Below are 13,269 nucleotides of genomic sequence, written 5' to 3'. Positions count from 1 at the left end.
ATTAGTACTTGAATTTGGAACTTCTCTGTATTAGAAGAGATGTGGGTATCTCTTCTTTATATCCTCCTCAGCTTCTCAAGTAGCTTCCTCAATAAACTGATTGCCCCACAAAACTTTGACTGATGCTACCTCTTTTGTTCTCAACTTATGAACTTGGCGATCTAGAATCAGATATGAATCTCCTCATAAGACAAGCTATCCTTAACATCAATATCTTCACTAGGCATGATAAGTGAAGGATCGCCCATGCATTTCTTCAACATGGAAATATGAAATATTAGATGGACCGCTGCTAAGTCTTGCGGTAGCTCCAACTCATAAGCCACATTACCGGTCGTCTTGGATATTCTGTAAGGACTAATATACCGGGGACTAAGTTTCCCTTCTTACCAAACCTCATAACACCCTTCATGGGTGAAACCTTCAAGTATACCCAATCTTCTACTTCAAACTCTAAGTCTCTTCTCCTAACATTAGTGTAGGATTTTTGACTGTTTTCAATCTCTCTTGAATAATCTTAACTTTTCCATAGCTTGATGAACTAAGTCTAGTCCTATCAACCCAGCTTCACCAACCTCAAACAATCCAATAGGAGATCCGCATCTTCTCCCATAAAGAGCTTCATAAGGAGCCCTTTGGATGCCAGAGTGGTAACTATTGTTATAAGCAAACTCAATTAGAGTTAATTGATCATCCCAATTGCCTTTGAAATCATTCACACAAGCCCTCAACATAACTTCTAAGTCTGAATAGTGTGCTCGGCTTGACCATCAGTCTGAGGATGAAAAGCAGTACTCAAATTCACCTTTGAACCCAAACCTTTCTTGAAGGACTTCCGAAATTGCAATCTACACTAGGACTCCATGAAATCTAACTACCTCTAGGATATATAAATTAGCATAGTCTTTTTCTGAATGAGGTGTCTTTACTGACAAAAAGTGGGTTGATTTAGTCATTCGATCTACAATCACCCAAATAGAATCATGCTGCCTGCGAGATCGCAGCAAGCTGGTAATAAAGTACATATTGATCATCTCCCACTTCCATTTAGGAATCTCTATATTCTGAGTCATACCACTGGGACTTTGGTGCTCTACCTTAACTTGTTGACAATTCGGGCACTTAAACAACAAACTCTGCAATACCTTTCTTCATACTACTCCACCAATAAACCTCTCTCAAATCACGATACATCTTTCTGGAACCCGGATAGATAGAATATCTGGAGCTATGAGCTTCCTCCATGATTCTCTCTTGGAGTTCATCCTCCCTTGGCACACACAATCTACCTTGATATCTCACTACACCATCTCCTCCTTGTTCATAAGCCATCACTTTTTGCTTATAAACATTTGCCTTTAATTCAAGCAAAATTGGATCTTGGTCTTACTTCTCTTTCACTTCTGACACTACTGAGGATTTAGCCTCATTTATCACCACTACTTCTCCTTCACTGGAATCCATTAAACAAACTCCCAATCGTGCAAGTCTATGCATATCTTTTGCTAACTCTTTCTTGTCTTCATCAACATAGGCGGTACTACCCATACACAACCTGCTCAAAGCATCATCAACCACATTAGCCTTACCTGGTTGATATAGAATACTCATGTCATAATCCTTGAGTAAATCTAACCACCTCCTCTATATGAGATTAAGATCTTTCTGACTGAACACATACTAAAGGCTCTTATGGTCGGTGAACCTATCCACCTGAACACCATAAAGATAATGACGCCATATTTTCAAAACAAATACTACGGCAGCCAGCTCTAGATCATGGGTTGGATAATTCTTCTCGTGAACTTTCAGTTGTCTAGAGGCATAAGGTATAACTTTACCCTTCTTTTTAACACACAACCCAAACCAACTCTGGACGCATCACAATATACAACAAAGCCTTGTCTACCCTATAGTAAGGTCAATACTGGGCTGTAGTCAACCGTTTATTCAATTCCTGAAGGATTTTCTGATAAGCTTTAGACCATTGAAACTTAACTATTTTCTGAATTAACTTGGTCAATGGGGACGAAATAGATTAAAACACATCAACAAACCTTTTAAAATATCTAGACAACCCCAAGAAACTCCAACTATCAGCTAGAGATGTGGGTCTAGGCCAATTCTACATTGCCTCTATTTTTTTTTTAGTATTAGCTCTAATCCCATCATCGAAAACAATGTGGCCTAATAATGCCACAAACTCAAGCCAAAACTCACACTTAGAGAACATAACATACACCTCTCTATCCTTCAGAGTTTGGAGAACTATTCTAAGATGCTAGCATGATCTTTCTCATTACTCGAATAGATTAAAATGTCATCAATGAATATAATAACAAACATATCAAAATAAGGCTTGAATACCGAATGACATGACCAAAATCTCATAATGACCATAACGGGTCCTGAAAGCTATCTTTGGAATATCACATTCCCTTACTCTTAACTGATGGTAGCCAGATCTGAGGTCTATCTTAGAGAAACAAGTGGCACCTTGAAGCTGATAGAAGAGATCATCGATTCTCAGATGAGGATAAACATTTTTTGTAGTAACCTTGTTCAACTGACGGTAATCTATACACATTCTAAGGGAACCATCCTTCTTTCTCACAAATAACACCAGAGCGCACCAATGTGAGACATTTGGTCGAATGAAACCTTTCTCTAGGAGATCTTTCAACTGCTCTTTTAACTCTTTCAACTATGTTGGTGCAATTCTATATCGCGGAATAGAGATAGGATAAGTATCGGGAAGAATATGTATACCAAAGTCTATTTTTCTGTTAGGAGGGACTCCGGGAAGATCATCTAGAAAGACCTCTGGAAACTTTTTTACTACTGGACCTGACTGAGTAAGAGGTATCTCAACACTACAGTCATTAACTCGGACTAAGTGATAGACACACCCCTTGGAAACTAACCTTATCTCCTTAAGGTACGAAATAAAATGACCGTTAGGCACTGCTGAACTACTCCTCCACTCAAAAATTGGATCATTAGGAGACTGGAACATAACAACTCGAGTTCTACAATCGATTGAGGCATAACACACATGAAGCCTGTCCATACCAGAATGATATCAATATCTACCATATCTAACTCAACTTAGTCAACCATGGTGCTCTTTTGATTTATGAAAATAGTACAATCGCGATAGACTCTCTAAGCTGAATAGACTCACAAATAGGTGTAGAAACACTGAAGGGCACACGGAGTTTCTCAGGATGAACATAAAAATTCATCGCAACAAAAGGAGTCAGAAAAGCTAGACTCGCTCCTGGATTTAGCAAAAAATAAACATAGAAAGTAAGAACTTAAATCATACCAGTGACAACATCTGGAGAATTCTCTTGCTCTTGACGACTAGTGATCGCATATAGACGGTTTGCTCCTCCGCCAAGTAGCTCCTCTAGGGGAAGCCCTATCTGGTGGAGTAACTTCAAGAAGATTGGGCTCTATTGCCCCTATTTATATTTTCCTGCCTGTTCTTAGGACACTTTTTTATGAAGACACCCTCTTGACCGCACTTGAAATATCCAGTAGAGCCATCACGACAAGCACTTTGGTGGTTCCTACCACACTTAGCACATGTAGGAGCCCAATTACATCCTTGTGCCACACTACCCTCAATATGAGCAGGTATAGCTCTGAAATTCTGAAAATTCAGACTATTATACTCACCTCTGTTCCTTGGTGTAGGTGCACTACAAGATGATGGAGCATGTCCCTTTTAATTATGTTGAAAGGAAGACCGGTTCACATTACTCATTTGCTACCTGGACTAATTTCCTGTCTTAGCTTTCTTATTTCTGAATTCTTCTTTATCCCTCAGCTTCCCTTCCTTAACTGTCTGCACATAAATCATAAGTCTTGCTATGTCAATGTCCCCTATGAACATAGTTGCGTTGCCCTACTTACTTGACAGACAAGATAACCCAGCAACAAATAGACTCATCCTGCTCCTCATATCGACAACGTGCATAACCTCAAACACTTTCTATAGTCCCTCTACAAAGTTCTTCGAATCCTCAGTAACGCTTGAACCAGTAAAGCTTGGAGGATTCTTCCTCAAAAACTCACGGATCCTTGAAGTATCATCCATTTCCTACCGAGCCCCTCTTTGTTGCCAAACTTGATTGGTCGCTGCTTGACTTAATATTCTGATAGTTTCCCGGAACTCAGCATTAGTGACCTCTCCTTGGGGTTGCACTTCTGGTGCATTAAGTACCCCTTGCTCCTAAATGTTCCTCCTAGCAGGACGACCTCAGACAATTCTTCATGGAGGAATGATCTGATACACACGCGCAAGCACGAGTTAGAAGGAAACTTTATAGAGATTAACTAATGTAATACAGATTATCTGATGGAGTGTTGACAATTTGGATCAAATGATACGCTTATCACAAGAAGAATCACAATAAACAGCGGAAAACAAGAAAGATAGAAGAAAAGATACAAGATAAGAAACAATTGGCAATTAAAGTATGTATTAAATCCAATAACCTCCAATTTTGATCCTAACAAACACCTAATCTGGATAAATAGATAGACACAAAAAGGGGAAACAAAGAGCAACCTAAGGGTATATTAAACCCAAAGACCTCACCTCGTTAATCCAACAAGAAGCAACTAACTCTTACGAAGACCTCGAGGGAAGAAATATCCCAAGCAACCCCGGTCTAAACAAGGTTCAGCAAAAGCTTACCAAGCTTTCAAACACTCACACAAGGAGTTCAATTCATCATTCATCAATATTGAAAATAGTCTAACCTAAAATGAACCCCTAAAGGCCTATTTATAGTTTTAGGCATTATTACTTATATAGGCCTAGAAGTGACCCGAAATGGCCAATGGGCGAGCTAAGTCGGGCTCGCCCAATTCTCTTGGCGATGCACCCATTGGGTTCGGCGATGAACCATGCATGGGTCCTTCTCTTGGCCCCTTATGTAACATTCAACGGTCTTTGTGGTCAAAGGGCCATACACCGAGTGATCTCTTTGCTCGCCGAATCAGCAGCCTTGCTCCGCAGCTCCTAGGTCCAATAGGCGATCTTGGACTCCTCACAAAAGGACTTTGGCGAGTCGTCGATGTGGAGCCCAGCTCGTCGAATGGAGCAACATATTCATTTGCTCCTCCTTGCATCGTTAGGCTTCCCATGCTCCAAGCTATCATCCAAGCATGGTGTTTCTCAACTGGGAGCTCTTTCAAGGTGCATATGTTCCCATGCAAGGCATGGAACCCCTTTCTCATCATCCATGTATGCCAAACAATATCCATCCTTGTGAAAACTCCATCAAAACATTGAAGTTCGTGAATTGATAGCCTTGATGTAAGTTTTATTACATCATTATCCCCTTCTTGAAAATGATTTGTTCTCAAATCCATACCTTACAAAACCATAGGGGAAGCAAACAATACAAAGATCCGCATGGCATGAGGGTTAGCGTTAGCAATAAAAATTTCATCACCACACCAAGGATGCACATCTTTAACATATAACCAAGCATCACAAATATCAACAAAGGGTTTTCAACCCATCAAAGTAATAGATACTTTGCTAAGTAAGAAGCTTTGACAAAGGGGTAGAGCGTACGAAGCAATACACTAAAACAGCCTAATATGTAAGCCCTCATTGGTTCCACATTCAAGCAAGCACAAGGCCTCCCTTATGTCAAGTAGAACATGAACATTGTCATACCTAAGTGCGAAGGAACAAGTAGTGTTGACCCAAATTAAGACCCCGTCCAATGCACTAGATAGCTTCAAGAGAGTGATTATTCCCAATTGAGGAGCAGGTTTAAGTACATAAGCATTCCCCACCCAAATTGGTAAGCATACCTCATTCAAGCACATTGGATCAAGTAATAACACCACATAAGACTCATGCAAATGACAGACGGTGTTACTACCATACTTAGCACACTTAAAATTGACACCAGGGTCAAATGGAAAAGGATTGCATAGCATCGAGTCAAGGAGACTCTCATTTGCCCAATTCATGCCACTACTAACATAATATATGCAACCCACACAAGTATGAGTATCATCATATGCAAGTAGATAAAAGTGAGTCCTCAAATCCAAACCTTGTAAAACCATATAGATCATAAGCAAGAAGCTTATCTTCTTAGAATGAGGGATAGTACAGAGGTTAGCATTAAAAGAATTTAACCCAGGGGACTCAAACTCAAATCACAACCAAACATCCTCTATTGTCATGGCTATTAATCCCACAAAGGTACAACAAGGACAATGGTTATTCTTCTCAACAACATGGTAGTACCACCCAAAAGATGATACTGCCACCAGTTCAAATACCTTCAAGTATCCATTGGGATGAAAAGGATAGAAGGTCCACAGAACAGGATCAGGTGCTCCTCCATTTATTAGGTGTGCATTCGTTCCTCCCAACAACATACTCCACTCAACAGCATGAGCATCATCATATGTAAACAAGTAATAGAGAAATGTGTCTCGTAAATCAACCTCCTCTAGGGTGTTTTCATGTGTATGACTACCAATAGGCTCAAAAGCATTGGTCATGCTACCAAAGAGTGAAACACGCCAAGAAGAAGAAGTAATAAGACAACAAACACCACCTTCCCCCTCATCACATTCCTTCCCTACAAGAGTACTCTCATCTTCGAAGAAGAGATTTCCATCTTTGGGTGGAAAGGCTTTACACCGTAGTGGATTACTATACACAATATAGTTATTAAAGCTACACTACTCTCAAGATTCACACCACTAGGTACATCACTAGGAGTGATTTCATCATTTTTAAATAAGATATTGTACTTAAAGAGGGAATGATCAACCACTAGGGATGAATTAAAATATTCAAGTTCACCCTCAAAAAGACACATATCATTTTCCGAAGCATGTTCAAGCACATGATCTCTATGAACAAAGCAAGCAATCGGATCTTCCACAATAGATATGCTCATAGAGTCACTCCTATTCAATTGATCAACATTATCATTAGTACCACTAACTTGAGGTTCCTTAATCACAATACAAGAACCCTCAACCATTTAATTACACTCACAAACAGGTTGATCAACACAATCATTACAAAATAATCAGCTAGCATTCAAAGCATAGGTGTCAACACTAGGTGGACACAAATCGATCTTACTAGAAGAATAAATTTGGTCATCAATAGGATCAACTAGAGTATCCACACTCTCAACAAGCACATTATCAATATAAGGTAAAGAATCAATAGGCTCACATAAATACCAGCTAACATTTACACTTTGTTCATTTGCAGTGGTAAAAGTGTTAAGATTAGCTACTGTACCTTGACGCCCTCGCAAGAAAGATCTGTTTTACCTTGGATGTTAGAACATCCCATTACTGCATCCATCACACCTTCGATTGTAGGCTCTTTGGCGGGAACTTGTGTTCCTCCATTCATCTTGCTTGTACCTACAGAACGATGAACAACACTGTTGGATTGAGATTGTGGCAACCCTCTCACTTCACTCCTCTCAACCTCTCATTTTTTCATTCTGAGGTTACCACCTTGCTTTCCCTTACTCGTCTCAATCATTTGTATCTCATTTTTCACCTTAGGAAGAGGAAATAGTGGTGTTCCCCAGTGATCTACAACACACTTGTACCCATTCTGATCATTTGGGACCCCATGTTTAGTAAACTAATTGGCCCCCAATCTTAAGTGACAAGAAGCCACATGCATTATATCACACCAAACCTCCTTATAATATTTACCGCGTGTGAAAGAGACTCTTACCCCTTTGGTACCTTTACATCCCTCCATGGTGTATGGATAATTCCTTTGTAGTCGAGGTAGTCCCAAGTAGGCTACAACCTCGAGAGTGATGTAGTCTAGGTTGTACCCATTATCGAGGACAAGGTGAAGTCTCAAAGCCCCACAAATGCCAACCTTTGTCCTAAGAACTGGTCTTCTTTGATCGACATTGACAAGCTTTGTGTACTGATGAGTCCACAAACTGCACTCATTTATGGCTTTATTTTGATAGAAATAGTGTCCTCCAATGCGTATTTTGTCTCAATATCTAATGAAAATTGCTAAGTTTCAGGTATTTAAAGATTTAGTGGAAGAATGGACACATAGGCATAAAAAGTAACAAAAAGGCTGAAAAGAATGAAGAAGCTGAAGCATGAGCATCGCCAAATACCTTTGGCAATTCGCCGAAAGGACAGACTCCACCTTTTGTTCCAATATACGATGCTCTAAAGGAAGAGGATAAAAAAGGCGATGAAAGGAGCAGTCGGCGCTTCGCCGAATAGTTCCGTAAGGCTGTACCATACCACCCAATGGTCCAGAACGTGAAGATGCTGAAGGCAGGCACTAAATGACGATGAGACAGAAGAAGGGCGAGTCGCAGAGTCATTCGGCGAACTCGACTAACCTCGCCAAACTATCCGCCAGCACTAATTTCTGATGGCTATAAATACTAAACTTCTTATTAATTTTTATAAGTTTCGAACCATTATTATAATTTTCAGAATAGAATAGTACTTTTTAGATATTTTCTCTCAAGTTTGGAGATGGTTTTGTGGGAGACTTGAAGGGAGAAGAATTTCATCTTCCCCAAGTTAGAAGTGGGTCTTCTCCTATTCTTCTTCCTTTGCTTAAATCTAAGGTTTAATTTTTATACCCAATGATTTTAGTATCATTTTAGGTGTATTTTATTATTTCTTGATATGTGGCTAAAAACCACCCATTCTTTTTGGCTTGCCCGAGAAGGAGGTCGCGAAACCAAGACCACTAGATTGATGGCCTAAGGAGTGGGTCGACATGAGGTTCAGCCCGAGAGGGTGATCCCTAGTCCCATATCCTAACACTCATCTCGAGAGAGTGAGTTGGGTAAGGCACAGACTGGTCTTCATTCGACAAATGGGTGTCCGAGAGGAACCCATTTGAAACGGGATAAGTTGCCCGAGAGGGAACTTATTTCCATCTAAAGTTTATCCTAGTCACTAGTATCTTTCAAATTTCCTATTGAAAGCATGTACCCAACGATTTATCTCAACTTGTATTGCGGTCATACCCCAAGAACATTTCCCCATACTTGATTTTTGTAATTTTGTTGTTTTTACTACTTGTGACAAAACCCCTATCGATATTTGACACTTTTTTGTCGCCCCCTTTAATTTACTATGTTTTTAATCGTTAATGTCTTTAGCTACGACTAGTTATAGCTAAATTTATTTTTCTATCAATTCTCAAAATCACTCCCTTGGGACACGACCCCAACCTTTTGTTGGGTTACTATACTATCGACGATCGTAGACACTCGAACCTTAGGTTAGTGTCGTTGGTCTCGATAATCATCAAAATGGCGCCGCTGCCAAGGAGTGGTGTTATTTGAGAATTTTTAGATTAGTAGAATTTTTGTTCTTCTTAGTTGTAATTTACTAACTTTACTATTAGTTTTGTTTTTCCTTGTGTTGTCCACTTAGATGAGTATGGTTGAGTAGAGTAGTTGCAAATTGGTCAAAATAAGCCAAGGAGTCCAAAAGAACCTCATGCTGACCGAACCGGTATCTCAGCTAAATGACTTGGCCACCAAAATCTTAGAGGTGGAAGTCCAATGGAATAGCAATGGGAGGTACATACCCCCTCATGAGCGGAGGAAGTCTAGAAATGAGGAGAAAAATCATGTCGAGGACACACTTCAAATCATTCTCCAAAAGATCACTGATCAAGATCTGGTGTGGGAAGAAATGAAGGAGAATATTGAAGTGTTGAATCAAATGATTGGATCTCACTCTAGATCAATCCAGCTAATCAGGTCATTCCTGAGTTTCACAGTACATCATCTCCACCTAAATGACATGTTGGGGTCACCTAGTGACATTGGGGCTAACCCCAATAACGAAGAGTGAGATAGAACTTACGTCGTGCCACAACGTAAAATAAGGCGCTTCTTGGGAGGCAACCCAAGGTTTTACTGCTTTTAATTATTCTGTTCGAATAATGGTGTGCTGATTTTGTAGGATAAAGTGAGAAAGGTGTGAGAAGTGCAAGTTGGCAAGCCAAGGACCCAGTGGGCGAGTCGCCGAATCTATCGGGGACTCCGACTTAATTTGTCGTTGGGACCCCAAAATAAGGGATGTCCTCGGCGAGGTAAGTATGTGTTTTGTGCATCACCGATTTTATCGGCTATAAGAATAATGTCGCCGAATGACAAAGAACTGAACGGTTATATAAAGGCAGAAGATCAAAATGTTTGAATCTCTCACTTTCCCTCATCTCAAACTCCTCAAAATCACACCAAAGGTACTTTTTCTTAGATTTTTACCTTTCCATTAGTATTTTAATTAGTAAATAGTGCTTAGGGTTGGAGCTCATTGCTGCCAAGCATTTCAAAATGCAATTTGATCGATATTAAAGGTTATCGCATAAAACCCCGAATTTATCTTAAAAGTTTTTGCAGTTGTAGTATCAAGATGACCTGTGTTGGGCCTCTCTGATAGAAATAAGTTGATATGCTATGTGTGATCCGAACTTATTGTGATCCGAAGCTTCATTCATGTCCATAGTGCTGAGAGATCTGTAACTTTCGGCGGACACATCTGTGTTCGCTGAAGGTAGTCGACGACTCGCCATTAGGACTTTAGACCCCTTTTCGCATGCCTCATCTACCCTCTTTCACTGTATCTTTTGGCGGACTACTTCGTCATCGCCAAAAGTAGTTGGCATCTCGCCGAATAGACTTTTTCATTGCTTATTTGCCTAGATTTCAAGCTTATCCCTTCAGCGAGTTCGACCAAGCTTGGTAAAGATATTTGGCGATTCGCCGATTGATCGGCGAACCTTTCTGCTTCAGATGTTCTGTGTTTTAGTGTGATTATTTTTTTGACTAATCACAAACTTTTGCAGATATGGTACGCACAAACCTAAATGCACCAACTCAGAAAAAGGCAACGGGAATTACAATTAATAAAGGATGATCACTTCCTTCACAGAAAACAAAGCAAGATCTCCCACCGAGAGATAATGGTAAACGAACGAAGCATATCACTAGAAAAGGGTAAACTATTGAGCCAGAATTTTTTGATCCAGAAGATGAACAACCCTTGATTCACTGGCAGAATAAGCTCAGGGAGAGACCTCAATCAACACCTATCAGAGTTACATCAGCTGCAACTCCTCCGACCACTGAGTCAGTGCCAGCCCCGGCACCACCTTCAAAGGCCCCTGCCCCGTAGTTCCACCACCACCCAGATTGCTGAACAGATTGAAAGGCGATGGTTTACGAACCATTCTAGAAGAAAAGTTACTATCGGTGGAGGGTTTGGAAGCTGAGCATGCTGAGGTGCTTGACATGCTCTTGTATCATGAGTTCGAGCAGGTCACTAGACCTCGGGGCCCTTATATTCCTTCCTGGGTTCGGGAATTCTACTTAGCATATGGGGAGTTGGTCCCAAAAAATAAGAAAAAGGCTAGTGAGTTTCGATCAGTGAACTCGGTTTTGGTGAGAGGCAAGGAAGTTGAGTATCATAGCGAGCATATTAATGTTGTACTGGGTTGACCGCTGCACTAGGTATTGCCCTACCAGGGTTTGCCTATCGTTCTGGCCTGAATGATTTGAAGGGTTGGTTAGCTCTGATGATTTCTGACATCACCCCGAGGTGGTTGGATGTGGGAGCTCATATTGAGAAGAGGGATATGAACATCACCTCCCGGTACTGGTTTGGCTTCATCAGCAGCACTATCATGCCATCCCAGAAGAAGTCCATCCTACGTCATCCTAAGGTGGCTTACCTTGGTTCTATCATGGTTAGGAGGCAAATCGACCTGGGACTGCTAGTTTCACAGGAGATGGTTTTGAGAGCCAAACAGACACATACATCCCTGCCATTTCCTATTCTGATTACTGAGTTATGCCAGAGTGCTGGGGTACCCCGAGAGCCTTCTAGCGATATAGAAGTCACTCCATTTTTCTCCACTGATATCCGGAGTATAGAGGCAGAATTTACACGTGATAAGGATGATAGGAGAAGAGCAAACCCAACAGATACTTCTCCAGAGGTCAATGTTGACTCATTCTCGGCAGCTACACCTTCGTCCACCCCGACATCTGAGCCCTCAGGTATACCAGCTCCTGCTACTTCTTCCTCACAGGATCCAGGTGCTTCCTCATCCTCCCAGCCTGCAAGAATCACTCAGCCCATGATCCTGAAGATGGGGCAGTTGGCCTATTCAGTTGATGTGAGAGCTACCAGACTGGAAAGGTATGTTCCAGAGATGATTGACAGGGCCATACTAGCAGAACTTACTCCCATTCAGACTTCTGTTGATGCCTTGACAGTGAGAGTTATGGCTTGTGAGAGAAGACAAAGGGAAACCTCTAAGGTGACGGCCCTAAAAGCTGAGATTGCAAGTTTGAGGAAGGACGTAGATTACCTTAAGTCTACCGACTTCACTTCACTCATAGAGAGAGCAGATGATAAGGATGTTCCTGTGACCACCGGAGATGTGCAAGAGGATAGTGCAGCACAGGAAGAGTCGGATGTAGAAATTGATGAGGAGATAAAAGAGAGCCAAGATGCGAGCATATTCAGAGATCTGCCAAATATAGTAGAGACAGTTACGTCCACAGCAGCCCCTAGTGGATCTGGCACTGCTTTTCCATCTGAGACTACTCCGGAAAATAATGCCCCAGCAGATAGAGAGACTGCGTAGTTAGGACCTTTATCTACCCTCCTCTCTATATTACTTACATCTACTTTTGGATTCTTATTACTTGCATTTGAGGACAAATGGTTTTATTTTTGGTGGGGTGAGGCCCACACCTTGTGTGTTGGGGTTTTGGCGTGCATTTGGGCTGTTCTGTTTAAAATTGTTTTTACACTACTTTTGTAGATATTTGAGCTTGTGTCTCCACTTATTTTTAATTGCAAAATGATTTTGACCTTTCTCCGAAAAAATTTGAATTTTTCACACATATTTTCCACACTTCGTGAGTTGAATATGGCTGTTCTTTTGCAAAAATTTGAGTCTCGGTTTTGATCAATACCAATGACTTGAATAGTGCTCTCAATTGAACGAACATGAATGTATGGCTACGATGAGGCCAAATGAAGTTGCACAAACAATATGTGAACTCTTTGCATCTCGTTGTGATTAGCCATTTATCGAATTGATTCTCTTGTAATGGTCGTTACACACTAGCGAAAGTGTGTGGTCTTGTTTGACTTAAGTGTCGATGCCTTGTGTGATTAGCTTACTTTGAAACATGCATGAATAAACCTAGAATTTGCCCAGTT

General features: G+C 40.8%; 1 protein-coding gene across 1 annotated transcript; it reads left to right on the top strand.

Moving 5' to 3' along the window:
• The first annotated feature begins 11,608 nt into the window (after window positions 1–11,608).
• Window positions 11,609–12,685, top strand: LOC107062462 (uncharacterized). Its single transcript, XM_015313137.1, has one exon. It carries the CDS (start codon window positions 11,609–11,611, stop codon window positions 12,683–12,685), a length of 1,077 nt encoding a protein of 358 aa, XP_015168623.1.
• The last annotated feature ends 584 nt before the right edge of the window (window positions 12,686–13,269 follow it).

This window comes from Solanum tuberosum, unplaced genomic scaffold, assembly GCF_000226075.1.
Source record: "Solanum tuberosum cultivar DM 1-3 516 R44 unplaced genomic scaffold, SolTub_3.0 scf00230, whole genome shotgun sequence".
Lineage (NCBI taxonomy): Eukaryota > Viridiplantae > Streptophyta > Magnoliopsida > Solanales > Solanaceae > Solanum > Solanum tuberosum.
The sequence above is the reverse complement of the archived record's forward strand: the minus strand, read 5'-3'. Positions and strand labels throughout refer to the sequence as shown.